The sequence below is a fragment of the Clarias gariepinus genome, chromosome 6, assembly GCF_024256425.1.
Source record: "Clarias gariepinus isolate MV-2021 ecotype Netherlands chromosome 6, CGAR_prim_01v2, whole genome shotgun sequence".
Lineage (NCBI taxonomy): Eukaryota > Metazoa > Chordata > Actinopteri > Siluriformes > Clariidae > Clarias > Clarias gariepinus.
The window spans coordinates 33,122,861-33,146,517 of NC_071105.1; the positions used below are offsets into that span (position 1 = coordinate 33,122,861).

General features: G+C 36.8%; 1 protein-coding gene across 1 annotated transcript; it reads left to right on the top strand.

The window, feature by feature from the left end:
* The first annotated feature begins 670 nt into the window (after nt 1–670).
* Nucleotides 671–23,348, top strand: cacng1a (calcium channel, voltage-dependent, gamma subunit 1a). The gene is made up of 4 exons (XM_053499115.1): nt 671–1,110; nt 14,060–14,134; nt 20,296–20,433; nt 21,292–23,348. The coding sequence occupies exons 1-4, from the start codon at nt 876–878 to the stop codon at nt 21,519–21,521; spliced, it is 678 nt and encodes a 225-aa protein (XP_053355090.1). The 5' UTR covers nt 671–875; the 3' UTR covers nt 21,522–23,348.
* Nucleotides 23,349–23,657: the final 309 nt, after the last annotated feature.

Consider the following 23,657-nt stretch of genomic DNA (forward strand, 5'->3'; position numbering starts at 1 on the left):
ATGCATGCTGCGGGCAATTTGGGAACACCAGTTAGTCCAACCTGCATGTCTTTGGACTGTGGGAAGAAACCGGAGAACCTGGACCCTGGAGATGAGAGGCGAAAATGCTAACCACTAAGCCACTATGCCGCCACATTTATTGGTGGTTTAGGAGATTTTTTTTGCCTTTCTTGACCTCTGTTATATCAAAGGGTATTTCTATTGTGATTTTTTTAAATGATGACCTAACTATAGAGCTGATATAAAAGAAAGATTACTCCTCTCTTAACCCTGTTGATTAACTGATAAGATGATTCAGATATGTTAATGCTGGGAATTCCCAGACTGTACAGGGAGTGAATTGAGTGTTAAAAAAATCTGGATATTATATTTATGTAAGCCTCTTTGTTATAGAACACTTGCTCTAGATGCAAAGGTGGTAATAAACCTAAGTATCATCAACCAGTATAGTCAGATTTTCCACTTTTGTTTATGTGTTTATTCATGTTATATTATATTGCCATAGGTTGCTACACCCCAGCCCAGACTTATGAAATCTGAGAAGCCAACTGGCTGACTCCTTGATTCACCAAACATTTATAGCAGCTCCCACTCCCATATGAGACAGCCTGTAGGGTCATCAACTTTCCTGATGTACATCAACAGCTGCAGGCTACGTTACAGACCCGCTGCCCGCGTAAAACTATGCCACTGCCATTTGGCTTCTCAGTACTCGCACACACAGTGCTTAAACGAGCCTATCCAAGACCTCCACCAGGATCAAGCTGAACACGACGACCTGCTCGGTGATAGACCATACACTAGGCCAATTTAGCCTCGCTCAGTTGCGTGTATTTCACCAGAAACACAGAAGAAGAAGAAACCTCTGAGACAACATGGAAAAGAATACAAAGTTGAAGATCGCATATGTGGTGATCCTAATAGGCATAGTGTGCATGTTCACGGCCGTGGTGTCAGATCACTGGGCTGTGTTAAGCCACAAGGTGATCAGTGTAAATAGTACCTGTGAGGCGGCACATTTTGGTTTGTGGAGGATTTGCAAGAAGAACATTTACATCGAGGATCCTGAGACCGTGGGGCAAGGATGTGGACCGCTCAGTCTGCCAGGAGGTAAGTTGTATGTTGTTTTATGTCTGTTGCATGTTATATGGGTGGGTTGCCCTAGTCTACACCTTGTTTAAGTCAATCCAGGACTTTTGATGAGCATTCTCATGAATCAAGGTACAAAACTAATTGACATTAACATGAGGACTTCAAGCGGTTGTTTCTGTGACTATTTAGCTAATAACGGGAGTTTTTACTCTTAGAAATCTGTTCTGTTATTTTGTACAATCATAAGTTCCAGTTTGACTTGAATATGCCTAGATACCCTACAGATCTATACTTATATTTAAAATTTAAGCCACATAATATTTCAACCATAATTAATTATAAAGCTAGAAATTGTATTTTTACATATCCATTACATATTATCTACAGATTGGCATATCTGTACCTTAGTCCTGAAGAAATCTGAGGTCACATGTTTTTTAAAGCATTGTGAGTGTGATTAACTTACGTGATTATACCTGATACCGTCAGACCAGCAGAGGAAGTTAATACCTTATGTTTATTGTACAAAGATATAGCATAATGTATGATGAGTCAAAAATGATTCATATTCTGGCTGTACAATTTGTTTTAATTAACCTTTAATAATTTTACTAGTACAAAGTTTTTTACATAATCTTCTTGCTTTTCAATACACTTTATCCATCTGTCAACACACTTTCATATTCCCTCATTAAAAATGTTCGACGTTGAGCTGCAAGCCACGAATGAACCACTGTCTTTATTCCTTTAGTAAAAGTAAATCTTCATCCTCATAAGGCTGCTTTCAGGAAACCAAACAGGTTAGAGCAAGATCAGGACTATAGGAAGGATGCTTTAGCACCTCAAGACATAGTTTTTGCAGAGTGTCAACAGCGTGTGTGAACGGGCATCGTCATAATATCAGTCCTCTGTTTTTAATCCAAAGTTTGGATTTTAGCTCCCTAATGGATGTTTGTTAGCAGATATCTAAACGCTTGATGAGACTTGAGTGCGGTCAACAGAAGTTTGAATATAACCTGAGTGCGGATAATTTTTGACTCAGCCTCGTGTATAGAAAAGTACAGTATAAATGTCTGAGTTGATTGACCAGACTGATTTGTAGTAAGTATTTTATGAATCAAAGTATTAATTCCTTTTATTTGAACTGTTTCTCAATAACAAATTCCGTTTTGTAACGAGGCTTTTTTCGTCACAATAATCGAGACAAAGTGCAACACCAGATAAAAAGACAATTAATATGTGGGGAAACTTTGTGCACAGATTTAGAGTTGGAGTTTTACGTAATAAATGATTTAGTGAAATGCACGTGGACCATCAGCAGTGTGTCTTGTACTTGTATGGAGTCTGGTGTTGGTTTTACAATGAAAAGAAAGTTCATCACAGCAGTCATAAAGCTAGAATTGTATAGTAATGATTGCTAGCATGTTTGAAACTACAGTACAGGTTTGCGGGTTGCTGATTCAGTGATTTATTATTATTAAGGACAGAGATATCTAATCCGTAACCAAGCTGCAGACATCTGTGCGATGTGGTGGCATAACCTTTCAGTCGGCTGCATTAGAGGTGACAAATAGGCTTGTTTAGGAAGGTTAAATCCAATGCACTCACATTAGCACGCGACATAAATGTTCAGCTGACAATCGTAAACTATACATAGTACCGCCAGAAAATTTAGACTTACAACATCCCACATTCCACTCATGCTAAGTTGTTGTAAATCGATAATTAGCACGTGGTTAGAGTTTCCAAGGAGTAAGCCGTACTAATGCAAAAGCAATGCTAAGTGACCTTTTTTCTTAACTTAGCTGCTCTCCATTCACAGAAATACATATCTATTATATTTCCCCCTCTGAACGCGGAGCTAAAAGTCGCCTAACAGGCAGTATACGCTCTTACCCTTATTTATAACAAGAGCTTTGTTGTTATCCAGCTTTGTAAATTACAGTAAATGCAGGCTTTACTGTGACATAATCAAATAAGATCGCTCCATTTATTTATGAGATTATAGCTGTAACAGTGTGAGGTTTTAAAACAGGTGCTGAGTTGAGATACAGGCATTATCGAGTTTCCAGTCAGAGCCTGTTAGTAGCTACAAGCAATAAAGGGTGAAGAACTGTTGGGATAATCCTGGATTTCTTGGATGTGGTGTGAAAAAAAAAACATCCTCAGGAAAGAAAAAAAAAAAACAGGCAGAATTTAACTTAGATAAAAAAATCGTCAATGTTTACTGTGGGAACAATTTGCCTTGTTATATTGTTGTGTCTAAAATATTCAGGTTCACAGACAGATCAGAAATTTCCTTTAACAGACAAAACATCAAGCGTCCTCGCGTCTAGCATGGAAGTTCAACGATGCAGAATTTCCCTTGCCTGTTTATATTCTTGTCTAGACCAGGATGCAGACAGGCGAGTGAGACAGCCGCACAGAGAGCAAAGAGAAAGCGAGACAAAACAATGAAATAGATGACAATGGAAATGGACAGGATATAAAAGAGGGGACAGGTAAGTTACAGACCTGAAAAAAGGCGAGGAGGAAAAAAAATAATCGGTGTCTACAAATGACTGTATGGATCAGAAAAGAGTCGTTTGTTAGGAGTTTAGTACTAATGATGATTAAACAGGTATTTCAAATGTGTGTATTATATTGAGCTCTTTTTTGTAATCGAAATAAATTTATATATATATATATATATATATATAAACAAACTACTACACCCACAGATATTAATTAGAAAAGCTAAAGTAAATAATTTGAATATGATTAGTTAATATTGTCACTGCTAAAACAACAGCGCTAAAGTGGTAGAAGTGAATTTAAACCAGCTGGAGTTGTTTTAAGACAAAATCTTTAGCTTATTTTTATCTTTAACCTTTTAACTATTTCTACAAACTCTTTTCCTGTGGACAATGGGTTCCCACGCTAATGAACAATAAAAGAAAGAGCACTGATAGGTTGGTGGGTAACAATGAAAGGGCCTTAAGAAAAAAAAACTCGCATAAGAGTACAGTACTGTATGTGGTTTTATGGTTGGTTACAAAAATTGTTCCTTGGTTAGAAACCTAGAGAAAGAAAGGGTTGGCTTTGTTGAATTCGTTGTGTTTTTTGAGCCCAGTTTAGCACGATATTTCAGTCAAAAATCAGTCGAAATCATATTTATGATTTGTAATCTTAAACCAACCCTCTCATCAGTAACTTAAAGCTTTAACAAACTGAGGTAACATTAACCCCTTAAAACCAGTGCAAATTCTTATATTCCAACCTCCAGAATAAATTTAAGTTCATATACTAAAAGTCACGCTGGGTTTTGCAAGATGTCGCAATAAAATTAAAATTTTTATCATGTCCCTTCGGTAAACTTCTGCCAATTTCTTCTGACTGGCATTGTATTTGTCAGGTGCCTTTAGTGAGAACTGTGGCAAGCTTGAACTTTTAGTTGGACTTTCTTTTTTTGTTCTGAAAAACATTTAAAAAGTCAACTTATTCTATTCCAGCAACAACAACAACAAAAAACTTGCATGATACAGCAAAAGCATTTAACTTGCACAATTAACAAACACTGCTTTAATGCTGAAATATATAATATTGTATTACTAGTATTGTGTGTGTGTGTGTGTGTGTGTGTGTGTGTGTGTGTGTGTGTGTGTGTGTTTTACTGCGACAGACTGCAAAGTGCCTAAAGATAGAATTTTACTGTATGTAACTCGGCAGCAGCCTCATTTCCCCTCTCATCTGTTCCAACCACTCAGCATTCAGCATCACCAGTATACTAATCACCTGTCTGATCATCTGTCATCATCTGCACCTGTTTCTCACTGGTTCATACCTTTAGTGCATAGCATTAGATGTTTTTTTATGCGTGAATGAGGCATACAGTACGGTAGGTCACTGTATGGTTTTAACAAACAAAACATTCCTTTGAAACTGCTCAGGTACAGCGACTGGGATGAAAATGAAAGACAAAAAAAAAAGTCCTTTATGAGGCCTGGAGAATTACTCCTCAGGACTAAATTAAAAATACAGTAAATTCTGACTCTTTGGAAGCAAAATATGAAGAAGTAAGGGGTGTCCCAGTACTATATATACAGTATATAGGTTACTAATTGGACAAATAGAATATTGAATTTTGTTTGGAAAGTTAACCACTCGGCCATCTCAGTAATTCAACTTAAAATACTCTAGGGGTCTCACAGTGGGTGGATCATTAGGGATAATTGCTTGAGCATGGGTGGCCTCAGGGATGGGCTTACAGGGCTTTAGCACCATATTCGCATATGACTCTAGCACTGTCCCTTGTGCCATGGCAAGCCACAGTCATGAGTGTAACTCTATCAGCTCATGGTAGTCTGAAATCATGTGAACCTTATCTGAATCACCTAACTGTCCCAATTTCTGACACCCTTGTGAAACTGGGAAGACCTTTCATGGAATCCATAAAAATCTTTTAATTTTTTTTTTAAATGTCTTAATTTGAATCATGAAGGAGTAATTTTAACCTCTTATGCTCCAAGATATTTTTATTCCGATGAGTGATAAGAGTCTCACATTATAGCACCTGTCATTATAATTGGATACGCAGAAGTACCATATCAACACCACAGCCTCTATAAAACGTGCCATTTATATATTCAGTAATGCCAACCAATCAAGACAAATAGATATATGTAGTCCATCATGCATGCACATTTAGTAAGCCCCCCCCATCCCAAAGCACACACCCATACATTACAGGATTCAGATATTTGGCCTGAGTGTGTGTGTTTCTTTGGTACTGCTTTGGATAGAACACTGAAGGCAGAGAAGGAATAGTAGCTGATGCTTGCATTTCACACCTCCAGGGTCGATGAGCTCAGATTATTGTATGTGTGAATCTTTTTTCCCCATGTCTATGTATTTTGCTTGTGGTTTCTTCTTAAATATATTGATGTACAGGATCCAGAATTGATACACTACATTACCTTTAGGTGTGAATGAGTGCATGAAGTGAATAAGTGTGTGAGAGAGTATGGATGATGCCCTGAAATGGATTTGCCTCTAGTCTAGAGTTTTCCCTTTAAATCATAGTCATTACATTCTGATCCATAGGTAGGTACTGTGTATGAAATGCCAAAACTGTACACTATAGTCACACAAAAGTGAGGCAAAAAAAAAAAAAAAAACGAAATACATATGGACCTTACTGTATGTATTAGTGTAATAAATTGGGATGGCATGGTGGCTTAGTGGTTAGAACTGTTGTCTTTTATCTCCAGGGTCAAGGGTTCACTCCTGATTTGCATGTTCTCCCCGTGCTTGGTTGGTGTCCTCTGGGTACTCCGGTTTCCTCCTACAGTCCAAAGACATCTAGATTAGGCTAATCGGCGGTCCCAAATTGCCCGTAGTGTGTGAGTGTATGTATGTGTGTGTGTGCCTTGCGATGGATTGGCACCGGGGTGTACCATGCCTCGTGTCCTAAGTCTCCTGGGATAGGCTCCAGGTCCCAGCGACCCTAAATACAGGATAAAGCGGTATAGACGATAAGTGAGTGAGAGTAATTAAATTGGCCAGGGTTGGCACACAGCATACCTTAATCACACATTTATCTCTGTGACCAGAAAGATAAGGAGGGAAAGTTAATGAGATCTGTAGACCACCTCAGTAATTTCAATATAAACTTAATGAAAATTTAAAACGTATGCTATGGCGTATATTATCCTTAGTGAAGCTAATTTTATTATATGAGTATGTGTGCCTCAGAAACCAAAATAAACCAATACACTATGTTTGCATAGTGTTGTGAACATTCCACACGCACACACACACACACACACACACACACACACTCGGGTATCATTCCATTCAGTGGCATATTTCCAAGGGCTACTATTTGCTAGACTTAAGAGCTAATGTTATACTTTTGGGCCAGGGTTGGACTTTGGGTCAATAAAAATAGAGAGTTAATATTATGGCAATGTAATTAAGTCTTTATGACAATGATTGATTATATTATTCAAACTGGAGTGGAAATTATTTATAGAACTGGTCATCGTCCGGCTCTAGGAATTTAAAAAATAAATAAATTGTAAACACTCTATATTAGCCTGGATTAGCACTAAGCAAAGCAGCTTATTTTGTTCCAGACATGGAAACTACAGTTTGTAAGCTGGTTAATCAGACCAAAGCCTTGCTTGTTTGGAAGCACTGACGACTACAAAGAACCACTGGGTTGTGGACCGAGAGATACAATGTATTGACAGATCTTAGCGTATCATCTTAACAGTGTACATGCTAGCAAAGGAGAAATAATTATGGGAATTCAGACTTAAAATGAAATGTACTGTAAGTTGACATATACCTGTACAGATGCACCTTTATCATATACACTACCAGTCAAAAGTTTGTACACACCTTCCAATCCCACGATCTTCCCTGATTTATATTTCTTCCTACTTTGTGAAACAATGCTGAAGGCATCCAGAATAAGATATGCAGTAATCTTTTTTGAACACTTAAGCTCTGTAAATCCTTTATAATGGCTCTAATCTGAAGTGCTGTTTGTTAATTGGTGATTTCTGAGGCTGGTGACTCTAAATGAACTTCTCCTCTGCAGCAGAGGTACGTTTTGGTTTTGCTTTCCTGGGAAGGTTTTCATGAGAGGTGCTGTTCTTCATCATGGTGCTTGATGGGTTTCGCAAATGCACCCGACCATAATGTTCTTAGAAGAACTATTCCAGAACAGCTGGCCTTATAATAACAACTGACTGTTGCTGTTGTTGTTACTTAATTACCTAATCTCATTGATGTTTTCGCAAAAAAAAAAAAATCACAAAACAAAAAACATTAAATTAAAAGGTGTGTCCAAACTTTTGACTTACTTTTAAATTACAAAATAAAAAAAAACTAAAATTGCAAAATTGTTCGCAAGTCTCTCTTCCTTGTGTGTTATGGACCTTTATGAATTCTTTATTGTTTTTAATTGGTTAGAAACTTAGTAACTTGAAAGGTCCAATTTCGTGTTTTTTTAGATGAGTTTAGCACAATATCTGTTAATTATTAAATCTTGGTGTCAGTCTAAAACGAATTCATGTATATCAAAGTCATTTATAACTAATGATGATAAAACCTTATAAATAAATATTTTTATTACTAGTTAATGGTAAACAATACACAAAAGAAAGCTATTGACAGATTGACTTGCACACGTCAAAAGTGTTTCATATAAATGATTTCCTCAGTCATGTGTGACAGAATATGTTCTGTGTCTAACTTGTGTTAAGAACGAATGGTTGCATAAAGCCAAAGTGAAAGAGCAATAAATTCCCAAAGCCCAAATTTAGGTTGTGTAAATAGTCAGCTGTCTAGCAAGAGACGCAAGAAGGGTTTCAGAGCACCAGCTTTCAGTCACACACTGACTGACATCCACACCTGAACATACCAGCTGTAACGTATAAAAGCAAGGAATAACACAGGAATGCAGTGAGGGTACATAGGACCAAGGATCATTCTCAGTGTTTATTGCAGGGGTTAAATTACGGCAGACAGTGATAATGTATGATAGTCCATAACTATTTTCAGAACGAACATGAGTCAAAAACAGGACAATTCAACAGAGGAATTCAACTACAGTAATAAGCTTCAGACTTAATGAAATGCATGATCATACTTGATAATAAGACAATGAACCATCTGGGTATAAATCTAGAGAATAGTCAGGAAGTAACACAGAATAAGCAAGTACAATCAGGGATGACCAAAAACAAACATTGGTGAATGCTGACCTCTATATTCGCCATACAGCTGTTCCGTGACACAGGGCAGCTGACCAAGGAATTCATCTTAGATTGAGGGAGCATATGTGCACGAAGGCTCCGAAAACCACCAGAAACAGGTGGCAACTAGAGCAGCAGTTCCCAACTTTATTCCCGTGGTGGCCCCCTGCTTGTATCTAAGAAAAGCTGACCATTTACAACAATCCCTCCCAGCATAGAGTTTATACCAGTTTATAGAAACCAAAATAATAAGTTGATTCATTTAAAAAAATAACACTAATTATATTATATTATATTATATTTTATTATATTATGTCATGTTATGTTATGTTATATATTTTTCTTTAGTTTAGCCTGGACAAGTTAGTCAACTTGCAACCTAACAAAACTGATTGTGAGGACAGGTAGTAGTGGTTGAATGGCCACAGAGGTATACTAATACCTCCTAATTGATAGTAATACTGTATATTGATAACCAACAAACTATATGCTTTTATTTAAAAAAAAAATTTAAAAAGCATTTTTTTCCCAAGCATTGGCTCAGTGCTAGGTTTCTGGCCTCCCATGTGGAAGGCCTTGGTTGAGTTTACATTTAGGCATCTGGCAGACGCTCTTATCCAGATCCTTTTTTTAAAAAATCTCATTACACATCTAAGCAGTTGAGGGTTAAGGGCCTTGCTCAAGGGCCCGACAGTAGGAACTTGGTGGTTGTGGCGTTTGAACCTGGGATCTTCTGAACCGTAGTCCAATGCCTTAACCACTGAGCTACCCCTGGCCTCCTCAGCTCCCAACCCAAAGCCCAAACCTCAGCCACTAAATGCAGTGCCGGTCTCAAGCCTGGATAAATTGGGAGGGTTGTGTCAGGAAAGGAATCCGAAGTAAAACCATGGATCTAAAGGATCTGTAAAGCCGTCTGTAGTTTTCACAAAGCTGCATGTCAGGGAATCCATGAAATGGCCTGAAAGGTCTTGTCCAGAATATCAGATGACCAACATGCCAGGGGGTCAGTGAACCAATGTACAAGTTCAGAAAACATCTTGTCTAGTGTGTATATAGAGAGAGACCTCGGACAACATAGATAAATATCTGGCCTCCAGATACAGATACACTAGGAGCTCTTTCTTACAGATGGGTCATAAGAATTTGTCATTTTCAACCAGTGAAATGTCTTCCTAGATTCCTTTTTAATGTCAAGGATTAAAGCAATGGCGTAGGGCAGAGCCAGGAAAGCAGGACAAGCCTTGCTGCGAGCCCTGGGGCAGAGCAGAAGGGGATTGAACAGGAGAGGGCCTGGCACAAGGGTCATGTGGATCTCTCTCTCTCTCTCTCTCTCTCTCTCTTGTTAGGGTCAGGATCTGCCAAGAACTTAAAATATGTTGTACTTCCAACAAATTGTCACCAAAGATCCAGATGAATCTAAATGGTTTATTGTCTTTAGCTTGATAATACAAGTTTTTCTCATGGGGCTTGCTGGTGATGAGACAGCTCTTAGACAAGTAAGAGATTGACCTGGTTTATTACTCCACCTGGGGTACCGAGTGGTTTATTGCTCTAATCATTACTTCATTTACCTACTGTATTTGTAGAGGGATGCTGAGAGAGAGCTAAGAGCATTATTTAAATTGTGCAAACGGTATTGAGCCAGTAACTCAGTATTAAGCCAGGTAAGGATGAATGTGGTGTCAATGTAGGCTTACATTATACCATATTATACAATATATGTTCTGTATTCAGCCATTCCAGTATCACTGTTGGATTAATGTAGGCTTACAGCTGATGCAATATGATGACAATCTGATATCAGTGTTAGATTAATGTATCTACACTGTTAGTATATCAACGCTCCAGAGCTGCCCCAAGGCTCAGTTTGTAAGGATATGGATGCAAAATAAGACAGTGTCAACTCAGTATTGGTATAATTTATTCTCTATGTTGCTGCATGCATAACATTTTGCAAAAATTGCTGGCTGCAGTGAAGGTGGGCAAAGAAATGATAAGAATACTACAGAAAACCTGAACACAGCAATGGGACTATGGTTTATTCAGTCAATTGCTAATTAAACCATATAGGCAGGGATGCTACCATACACATATGTATCTAATGACCAGAATTAGTCTATGGTCAATAAATAACCTCCAATAAATATGTGATCACCTAATCTAAAATGATGTACTGTACTGTACGTCATGCCGGGCACATTAAACAGGACGATGTCAATTATATTAGGTAAGTGTTCCTGTTGGAAGCAAAACAAGACTTACAGTACTGTCATACTGTACAGCTCATTCATATCTGCACTTAGCTTGACCTTGTTGGAGGTTGTTGGTTTGTTGCCTGTAGGGCTGTTCCCCAGATGGTAGCACTGCTGTGTTTGGAGAAAAACAATCTTCATTATCGATTATTCTATTTTAGGCTGGATTTTTCTTCTTTTTTTAATATTGCAGGACTTGTAAACAAGTAAACAACAACCACACTTTCTAACAACAAATATAATGTAATTTACTTTTGAGGATGCCATGTGGCATATAAAGAGACATGTGGACATGCCATGTGGGAAGGACAAACTTCTTATAGGAATAAATTCCTGTACAACAGGAGAAGGATGCAATGTGTGTGTTTGACAACACGGACGGTAATTAAAATGAAATGTACACATCACAGCAGAGGATTTACACTGTTTGTTCCAAAATAGCTTTAGCAGCTGCTGCCACACCCAGCATATGCCACTTTGCAGAGCTCTGTGACTGGGATTCTTCACACAACAAAGTATATTTGGTTCACCCAACTATGTAGAAAGCATGCAACTGCAAATTTGTAAGAAGTTTAAATGATTTTTAGGTATGGTGGAGTTTGTTCATATTCTTTGTCAAACCTTATTTGTGTGAAAGCCAACAAATTCTCTTTTGCATCAGGTTGGCTCACTATAGAGTAATTTCAACATTTCAGTTAAGATCAATATTAGTGTTTGTGTGAAATTCTGTAATAGAATGCCTTATTATAAGTCTACTATAAACCCATATAAAATTGTTAGGAATTCTTACCTTTTATCCTTGAAATGTCTTGCTTTTGTATTAAAGGGAACATAAATGTATAGTAAATCACTTAATTTAAAAAATTTGGATGGGTCTTCAGTGTGCTTGTTTAAAAATGTAACTGAAAGAACAAAAATCACTTTTTGTCTGTTTTTTTATCTCCTTTTTTTCTACTGCTGAGGTTTAAACAAGCCAACTAGAATTTATCCCTATTGTGACCTCATATAAGAACATTCCCTTCCCCAGGTGGCTCAGCTCTGCTGTTCTTTGGCTGGACGCGGCTTCTCATAGCTCATTTACAAAGATACTGAAATGGCTCACTTAGAAAAAGTAGAATAGAGGGATGCATGATCTAAGGATTGTTTCAGCTGGAGCACTAACACACACTTTGTGGATTAAAATATGGAACATTTATTGATTAGAAAGAAGCTTAATTACTAGCTTATAAAAAATTCCTTGAGCTTACAATTAATTCAAATAGAATATTTTTTAAATAATAGTGTAATAGACCTGCTTTACTAACATTAATGGTTAGACGTGGAAATAATTCTACCATCCAAAGCGATGAGCCACACGATTATAGATTCTTATCTGTCTGGCGTAACATGCCACTCTCGTCTGTTGTAATAATATTCTCAAAAGTAAAAGGTTTAGCGTTGATCGTTTGAGTTTAACACTTTTCAGCAGCCTTGTGTTCCTTCTTCATTGATAGGGATTCGATATGCACTGACAAGTGCATAATGCTAGGTTAAAGGGTCCGGCTTCCTTATATGTTGTTGTGGTACAACATATAAAGGCTCGGTGTCTTATACTGGATCATATTTCCCTACTTGAAGTTCATGATTGCATAAAGTTTCATGATTTTACAGCTGGGAGGAGTGTGGGGATTCCCAAAATAGAGTTATGAAATACAAGCCATAGTCACATGTGCTGGTCGTGTCCATCCAAATAAAAAGGACAGAATCATCCTGCAAGTTATTCTACATTATTAGTACATATCATTTATATTACAGCGTGGTTAGTCCTCAAGTTTGACTGCTTAGTAGGTGTGTAATGTTCTTTAAAAACAGCATATAAATGCTTGTGTTTTATTATAGACACATTATTATAGACATTATTAGAAGAATGTTATTCGATATTTTTAGAAGGAGTCTCTATTGCAAGAGGAGTAAAGATGTAACTTTCTGACGCTTGTGTAAGTTTACAATATATCTTTTTGGATTTGTAAAACTTGCTTTTATGACTGTTTTGTGAATGGTAAAAGGAGGTATAAACAGATAAGCATGATGTTTTAATAATCATCAAAATGACTGTAGTACAATAGAACTAAAAAAAAAATCAGGAAACATTTTGATTCATTTTCTATTACAGGTCTCACCATCATGGTTTGTTGATTATTTTACCGTGAAGGTTCCCCAATTTTACCGAAAGGCAATTATGCCAAAATTACGATAATTAGGTACCCTTACTGACAAAGATATTTGTGGCAGCATAAAGGCATGGGTGCAGGTGCAGATAGAAGCATTTATTGATAACAGGCAACCAAATACTAATTGTGAGACGAGGTGGAATAGGGATACACAAGCCTTGCTCAAGCGATGACCAAACAAGCAAAACCAAGCACAAGGCAAGACTAGATTGTGCAACCAGTGGACAAATGAAACTCAAAATCAAATAAACAATAAATAATGCAACTCATTATATCAAAAGATGTGCCTATACTGTACAATGCTTTGAAATGAATGTGTTTGTTTATATAGGGTGCGTTATTGCCTATAGAGTGCAAGGTCGCCTTCCTTATCCGGGGGCTAGGTTTAATTTCTGCCTTGGGTCTGTGTGCGTGGAGTTTGCATGTTCTCCCAGTGCTTGGTGGGTTTCCTCCAGGTACTCCAGTTTCCTCTCACAGTCCAAAGACATGCAGATTGGGCTAAGCCACCTACCCAAAATGCCAGGTGGATGAGTGTGTGAATATATATGGGCTAGAGCATTTGGAGTGTATGTTTAAAGTCTTTGGCAGTCATGCTTCTGGGCCATGAGTAATAGTAGATGCGGATTCTGGTATTTATGCACAGTTGGATTGTCTCTACGCATTTATTACTACGTAAATTTATCCTTCGATTTAACATCCTAAGAATTCTCAAGTATTAGAGTATTAACTAACTGTGTATAATTTGTTTTTTTCCTCACAGAGGTCAACTGCTCCTACTTCCGACACTTCACTCCTGGAGAAAACTCGGAGATATTTGAGGTTAAAACACAGAGAGGTAAGATTATCTGCTTAAAAGAGAGGAGACTATGCTTTTAAATACCCATTATACTGGAAGGTTTATACTTTATACAGTTTAGGAAGGGGTTTCCATCTCTACACAATTCTTTACAGTGTAATTGTGCCCTCATGCATCAGCACTAGATAATAAGGTAACCTTCAATAGCTACTGTTGTTTAAGTACAGTCTAAGTCAGAAATGTACATACAATTTTTCAACTTCTAAAGATTTCAGCTACTTTATGCACGACACAAGTCATTTTTTAAATAGTTGTTTATTAATTATTTCATCTAATTCATTATATCACAATTCCAGTGGGTCAGAAACGTACAGTACATATACTCAGTTGACAATGATGTTAAAAATTCATAACATCATGACTTTAGAAGCTTTTGATTGGCTAATTGACATCACTTGAGTTAATTAGAAGAAGTAACTGTGGGTGTAATCAAATGCCTTCCTTTAAAGTCAGTGCCTCTTTGTTTGACATCATGGCAAAATGAAAAGCCGCCATCATACCGCTCAGGAAGGACTCGCATTCTGTCTCCTAGAGAGGAATGTACTTTGGTACAAAAAGCACAAATCAATCCCAGAAAAAAACAGCAAAGGACCTTGTGAAGACACGGCGGGAAACCGGTACAGAAGTGCCTATGGTCAAAATAAAACAAGACCAATATTGACATAACCTGAAAGCCTGCTCAGTAAAGAAGAAGCCAATACTCCAAAGTCACATTTAAAAAAAAAAAAATCCAGACTATGGTTTGCAGCTGCACATTTGGACAAAGATTTACTTTTTGGAGAAATGTCATCTGGCTTGATTAAATAATAACTGAACTTTTGGCCAGAATGACCATCATTTGTCTGAATGAAAAAGAAGGAGGTTTCCAAGCTGAAGAACGCCATTCCAACTGTGAAGAATGTAACTGACCTAAGACAGGAAAGACTTACTAAGATTAAATGTCAGTAATTGTGAAAAGTTGACTTTAAATATTTTCGCCTAGGTGTATGTACAGTACTGTAGGCTTCTGACTCTGACTGGAGAATATGTAGTTTTCCATCTTCTCACTAGTGAAAATTCCAGACCAAGCTTTCCTGCTCCCAAGCAAGTCTACATGTGATTGCTCTCATTTGCATTAGGTCTATTGTATTTTAGGTTCTGCATTATTTCAGCTGAGGCATACTGTACAACAAAGGTTCATATACAGCATATAGGAGACTTATATCCAACTTATGTTCAATCAGTATTGAAGTGGGGGAGCTCCAAATATTTAGACAGGAGTTTTCTGGGCTCCAGTGTTCAGATTGTTTAAACGATCTATAGTATGGATTTATATTAAGATTTTTGAAAAATGAATCATATCTATTTTTTAAATAGCTAAACCACCGTCCTTAAACACAATCTAAAAGTCCAAAAATATAGGGACATAGAATGAAGAAAGGAAATGAGCATTTCAGCCCAGACCCAGGTTTTTTTTGCTATATAATAATATATTGCTAAAAGCAAGAGAAGTAATGTAAAGGTATAGAAAAATGTTAAATATTCTATAACACAATTAAACATTTATAAATAAGAACATGATGAGCATCAAAATAAACATCTAACAGGTATCTACAGTAATATGCTTCATGACATAATGTTATGACTATAAAAATAGTTTAATTTAAATGTTCAAAACAGTTCATTTGTTCATGGGGGCTTACTGATCAGAAGGACACTGGTTCGAGCCCCAGTTTAAACTGTTAGTCCCTTGAGTGAACTGTGCAGATTCAATCGGGCGTTGAGTTCGCAACCCGCCCCTGTATGAAACTGCTACTGAGACGATGGATGTCTCTCTGGGTAGGAAATATTCTTTTCCTTTCCTCTTAAACCCCAAATCACAACCACACACCCACCCTAAACGGATAGACCCGGAGCTCGTCAAATCAAATTTGTTAATATTTTAAACTCCCTTAAATGTATGGATTCACGGATGGCTAAATATTGTCAGTGTGAAAGGCTCGTACTGTACAGTGCAGGATGTAATTTGTATCGTAAGGGCATCGAGGCAGGGGGTTTGATGAACAATTATTTTGCCTTAATGAACGGCGCCGGTGGGTTTCTGGGTGATGAGTCTGAGCCTGATAGTTAGCATACCATTCTCTCTTCTTAATTATTTTACTATTCTCTCCGCGCTGTCCTTACAGCATGTAATATAGCAGTGACTACACCCCAAAGACTGTACTACAACTGCACAGAGAACCTTCATCCCTTAAAACTGCAAAATGAACAATATGACGACATCATGTTATATATCGATAAACTGTGTGTGAGCTCCATTTGAGCTTCATTAGCAGAAGCAAGACTCCTTCTCTAGCGAAATGATTTGTCTAAGTAGCTGTAAGTGACAGATGCGGCTGTAATAATTAGCAAAAAGCGATTGTTTCGGCTCAGAAAGGCTCAGAAACTGAGAATCTGCTCCAATGGTTTGGGGCAAACTGTACAGCAAGCTACCGTACAGTATGTTTCGCTCATGCTCAGTCTGAATTCTGATTTCACAGATCTATCAGCATCTCACAGATTTTTATGCTTCCAGCGTTCATCTTGCATAAAGTTAACTTTTTCTCGTCATCTGCTTTTCACTTTTTGTTTAAATGATTCGGCTAAATCTGAAATAAAAGAACAATTTCGATTTGTCTAATAATGTATTCAAGTTCCTATTTGTAATAGACTATGAACATGTTATAATGCATTTATAACACCCTATAGCCATGATACTGCATTAGTAGTAAGTTAGAGGTAGTTTTATGTTTAAATTGTTAACATAATGTATGATAAGTTCAATTCAATTCAATTTTAACAATGGTCCTTGTCACAAAGCAGCTTTACACAATCAAAGGAAAATTATGTAACTGTTTATGAAATGTATGAATCATAAGGCCCATGCCTGGCGCCATGAGTTCTCTGGGATAGAGGATTCAGGATCCCTGAAATCTTATACAGAAAAAAGTGGTATTGAGAAATTAATGGAATTGATTGGAATAGTGATTGTATGCAGCTTTAAAAAAATGATGGATAGATAGATGTTTTCTGCATCCTGCAACATTATTGTAAGAACTCCTGCTGATAGTGGTTAATGTTTTTAAGTGATGCTAATATAGTAGGAAGCTTATGTGCTGTAATTGTGCTGTAACTGTGCTGTAATTTTGTATATTGTATTATTTAAATGCCTATGTTTAGTCTTGTCTTTATTCTCGCATCCGTTCTGTTCAGTTTAGTTTACTGTTGTTTTCCTGTTCCTGGCACAGATCTTGTTTATGTCCCATGTTGTTAATCTACAGCCGTAATATCTATGCATACACCGTGCCTGCAGTACAGTTTCATAACACTTACAATTAAACTTAAATCCTCAATGAAAAAAAAAAAACATTTTTACTGGTAATTATACAAAAATGTCATCATACACTTTAATATATTGTCAGACCGCCTTTTAGTTTTGTTTACATAGTTACAACATTTAATTTCCCTGACCAATAACCTTCTAACCAATCAGAATTGAGCCCTAAACTGCATTGTGGTATAAAATACAAACGCACGAGTCAGCTAGTACGGTTAAACCACCTCAATAAACCCAACGAGAGATCAGTGCATATCATTTATTACCCTGCCATTAAATAGATTTATAATAATTCTGCATAGTTATGAGGGTGTTGTGTTATTGACCTTAATTTAGGGTAGATATTTTCTACTTCTTTTATTCTTAAATTCATGACTTATACTGTATAATAGTTTTGAAATAGTTCTAATAAAAATAAACATGAATGCTGTCATGAAATGCTGGATCAATTTACACTAAGAATCATTTATGCATCTTCCTACATGTCATCATGATGAAAAAGATGAAGTACAAATCAACCAGTAAAGTGAATCATGTTCAGCTTTATTGAATTACTGATGAGGTATGTAAGAATGTAAAAAAATTATCATCAACAATTTTTGATTGTTTCATCTTAATTTCGATCCATGTCTGTAATAAAAAGACAATATAATTAGCTCAATCATTAAGTAGACATTGCTCAGTATTCATTTTAACAGCAAAATATCCTTGAAATCTCACCTTCGTCCCTGCCCTCGTTGTTGATTTGCTCTTGAACTGTAAAAGGAGAATGTGTCACACAAGTTTATAATGCCATTTAAATGTACAGATGAATATTTAAACAGAAATAACTCACTTCTAATATTCTGCTCCAAATGCACATTGCCTCCAAATCTATTCCCTTTTAGAATGGATTGATTTGAGAAACTTCCCTCATTTCTAATGTTGATCGTCCCAACTCCAGTTTGAAAGAGAGAATTTTACAAGTTTAAAAATAATGAAATAGTAAAAGTGCACTTTCATATACAGTAAATGTAAAGAAATAATTCAGGCTCAGGCAAGTACCATTTGGTTGTCCGGGAACAACAGGAGCTGGTTCTTCTCTGGGAGGAGGTCCTAAAATTAAAAAAATTCAAGAGAAGCTACATACAGTACGCTGCAGCATGTTTTTATTTTCCAGTGCTCTCCGATGTTTACCAAATCAAGGCGATTAATCCTTTTTCTTACCAGTGTAATTGTAAAGGCATCTAAGTTCTCCTTGGAAATCATTATCCACCAGAATTTGTCCCATATGCATTCCTCCTCCTGTAACGTCGATGTTTATTCCTGTACGATCCATCAGAAGAGCAAAATTCTTTACAGTGAACATGCAAAAGCTAGTCCTGAGCTAAAGGCTAAATAATCCCCCCCACACGTGTCAATGAAAGCACTTACTGTGGTCTTGGTTTTGTGGTGGTGGTCCCCCAGACATGGTACACAATTGAGAAACAAAAAGGGGAAAACTGTAAAGTATTCTTACTTTTTCCTTAGTTTTTTCTTAGTTAGACTCTTTCGTTGTTTGTTTCTTACTCGATACTCCTTCCTGTGTCGTAAACAGGAAATACGTAAAACTTTAAAACATATGGTGTACAGTGCAGCTGGACAGATCCACAGATAAACATTTCCGCATTTTAAAAAGTGGAGCGATATGAATGTGGAAAAAGTGAATCGATAAAAATACTTTTCCAGATGGACTGTACAATACATTTTTATGATTACGCGGACCCCAAATCTGGCAGACGAGCTGAACACGCTGAAAACGCTTCGAGACTACGGCTAAAGATGCTAGCAATGCTAAAGCTAAACAGCTGCATGGAAATACACTGCCAGCATCAGAAACGTGTTCGTCATCTCCGTTGTGACGTGAGGAAAGCCTTTAGGAGAGTAGGACCAGACAGCAGTACCAGACGGCATCTTAGGACGAGTTCTCGAGTTCTCTTTCCTTATCTCGGTGGGTAATCCCCACATGATTCAAAGAGTCCATTATTGTTCCTGTCCCGAAGAAACCCCATTCTGCTTCCCTCAATCATTCCCTCTGAGAACTAGAAGGGGAAATTATGGTAAAATTGTCACGGGTGCTTGCGTTGGCATGTCGTGAGGCATATACACAGAAGGGAATTGAGGCGCATTCTGGGAATTAGAGTTCGAAAACACAAAACTAAAAAAAAAAAAAACAAGGAGAAGTTTCTGGGCACAGAAGCGCCCTCTTGAGGCGTTATTGCTGACAAAAATGCTCTTTGTCGACTACAGCTCAGCGTTTAATACCGAGAAGTGTGAGTGTTGACCGGAGGTCATAGAAATGGGAATAAATACAATAGTCACCACTGGCCTCTACGGTTCCTAGTTGGACTACAAAAGTTCCTAGATCAATAGATGGATTAGATGATTAAAAAAAAAAAAAAAAAAAAGGGGGCAAAACAATAATCTGTACTTATAAATTAAATCAAACAAGTCAAGTCAAGTAAGCTTTTACTGTCATTTTAATCATATGCAGTTCCTTCTGGACCAAGGTGCTACATACATACAACATAAATGAACAACATAAATAAAAAAAACTAACTAGCTAACAAACACAACTAATAATCTCACTACAAAACAAATTAACATGATAATTTAACAAAACTATTTATGTACTATACAAAAGACAAGATAAAGTACATGTGCAAATGTGCAAACAAGAGCGACAACACGACAACAACATGACACAATGCAATACTCGATGCAATGCATTTCATATATTTTTGTTGTCACTTACTCTCTTTTCCAGAGTACAACATCTCAGCAGCAGCCATTGCTGTTTTCAGCCTTGCCTTCATTATTCTGGGATCTCTGTGCATTCTGGGCTCTTTAAGGAAAGGCAAGGACTACCTCCACAAACCTGCTGGAATGTTTTATGCATTTGCTGGTAAGACAAGAAGGTTCTAGATAACTTATTATAGCTAATTCTACATTCTACAGCCAGAAATGTATATACTGTATACGTGAAAAAGTATTAAATGTGTTAGTAAAAAGTATTAGTATATATATATATATATATATATATATATATATATATATATATATATAGTTTAGTATTAAAGCCCTATTAGTGTGTGTATGTATATATATATATAGTTTAGTATTAAAGCCCTATTAGTGTGTGTATGTATATATATATATATATATATATATATATATATATATATATATATATATATATATACTATTGTTCAAAAGTTTGGGGTCACTTGCAAATTTCTTTGTTTAGTGATTTATTTTCTATATTCTACAACAATACTGGGGATTTTTCTGTAATAGTTCTTGCAAGAACAGTATTGTCAAGCGCATTTGCAAAATCCGTCAATCACCTTCATGAGAGCCATAATAAAACTGGCTCTCGTGAAGGCCATCCCAGGAGGGCGAGACCAAAACCTACCTCTGCCGCAGACGAGAAGTTCATTTAGAGTTATCAGCCTGAAAAAATACCCAATTAGCAGCACCTCAGATTAGAGGCGTTATGAAGTCTTTACAGAGCAGAAGTAGCAGACACATCACAATATCAACTGTTCAAAGGAGATTAATGCATTTTTTTGGACGCCTTCAGCATTCCTTCACAATGTAGAAAGAAATAAAAATCAGGAAGGAGTTAGAAAGTGACCCCAAACTTTTGAACGGTAGGGTATATATACTGAAATAAGGACCCCGTGTGCATTTTTGCTAATGATACTGAGATTCTCCATTACATTGCGTTTCATCATTTTCTAATCCCTTCTTTGTCCCACAGGCGTATGTGCCATCATTTCTGTGGAGGTGATGAGACAGTCAGTAAAGAGGATGATTGAGAGCGAGGATACCATCTGGATTGAGTACTACTACTCCTGGTCCTTTGCATGCGCCTGCACAGCGTGCGTTTTCCTTTTCGTCTGTGGGATTGCCCTGCTTGTCCTCTCCATGCCCTACATGCCTAAGAATCCATGGGAGACCTGCATGGATGCAGAGCCTGAACAAATTTAATAAAAACCCGTCCATGTGACATTGTCATTGTTCTGTTAGCCATTACAGTCGTTGCATGGAAACTTGGGGCTCAAACAATCACAATTGATTTTGTTTCTCATAAAGCTTTAGGAGGTGCCAGTGTTTCCTTTTAATATCATGTTACCAGGGCATTTGGGGTTTGAACCAACCTGAAATAGTTTATGACCCCTACCAGATAGTTGGCTGTACTCTATGCGTAGCCATGCCAAAGTGCCATTTATTTGATATATTTTCAGCGAAGGCATTTTATTTCCTCTGATTATTGTATTATTTATGTGTCAAGATTGGTTGATGGTTAAGCATGACAAATTCTGAATATCGTTATTAAACTAAAGTGCCACGCTTATTAATGATAATAAAAAATTATGCTTTATTAAGTTTTTTCCCAATATTTACCCCAAATGCACCTGATGATTATTTCCTAGGTATTCAACCACCATATACTACAGTCAGGTCAGTAAGGCGAAATCCTTGCACTTGTGATCATGAGCTCGGTGTGAAACTTAATGTATTGTTGATTTCACCCTGAAAGAACTTAATTTCAATGCTGCCTTAAATGAACCATTTTATCTTCTAATATTAAATTTATGAAAACTGTTTTATTATGTTCTCTCTTTATACACAGACCATCTGTACCTAGGATTGGGCTGTTAGGAGCTAATAAGAAAATAGAAGTATTTTGCCTGTGTCTGAATTAAGAAGTGTGTGACAATGATGCGATTTTAAACTAAATTGTCGTCGGCTATTTATTCCTACTTGATATATGAAGCTGGGGGTTTACCCAGCTAGACATGTCTGTACAAGTCCTCTATGCTAGCCTTGTTTTGAGACACACTAGATCTGTGTGTCTGCTTTCAGATTCGAACAGAATGTTAATATGCGGTTTGCCATGGCCTCTGAATGTCTGGAGTGCTTTCAGTTCTGGCAGGTGTGAACACAAATGGCGTCTTTCAAGTTTCAAGTGTAAAAAAAAAAAAAAAAAAAAAAAAAGTAAGAAAAAGACAAAAAAAAAAAACACAGCTAGTTCTGTCATTGCTGTGCCAACCCACCCTCACCTGCCCTGCAGTCATCCACACACATCCAACACTAAACACTTCCGGTTTGGATCTTCATTATTTTTCAGCATTCTTCACACACCAGGGAGACTTTGAAACTTTCTTAATTCCGCCGGACCTGAAACTTAAAAGATATTTCAAATGCATGTTGCTTCTGGCCTAGTGAGCTGTATAAACACATTGCAGTGTAGCTATGAACATTTCGTGCAAGACTTTTACATTATACTGTATGTTAGTGTTGTGTTATGGAAGAGTGAATATTTCATGAATATTTCTTTTACACTCTTGCACAGTTTGATAATTTTCCTGATTTGGTACATTTGATTATTTGTGAATACTGTGTCCATAGACAGAGCTTATATGACGGTAACATTAAACCAGATTAATTTTCCACGAACTATTAAGACCTGCTTCTTTTGTTTACATGCAAAAGGAAAATACCTTCAGGTTCTGACTTTCAGTTTCCAGGTTCTAAGAGCTGTGCTTAACCTTTTAAAGATCTTCTTTATAGCATAATAGAACTTTTTCAGGAGAGCCATGCAGTTTAAAATGTTATTACTAATTCCATTTATTAACTACTGAAAATTGGTTTTTAAAATGTAGCCTATGTTAATGATGTGCATGCAGATAAACAGATATACTGTAGAAACGTACTGTATTTCACCCTTCTGTATGCGCCACTCTGAATCTGTTCAGATGTACATTATGCATCTTATGACTTTTTATTGGAAAATAAATGCAGTTAATGAGATCTGGACCATTTGTGTTTAATGGGACTTCACTTTACCTAATAATTTACCTAATTCTGTTTTGGCTTGTTTTCTATTTTATTCCAATACCTCATACAGTATAATCATTTATAGCTGGTAGCAGCATTTATGCATAAATTGCATACTCCATTCCATTAACCTGGTTATACTGGTAAAGTGGTTTTTGACTGGTTTGTTCAACTTAAGCCCACCTTTTTTTTTGTAGATTTGGGAATTTTTATTAAACATTAGGTCCTGATTTAGTAGGATTTTGCAAATTATGGGTATTAATGTACATGAAAAAAATATGA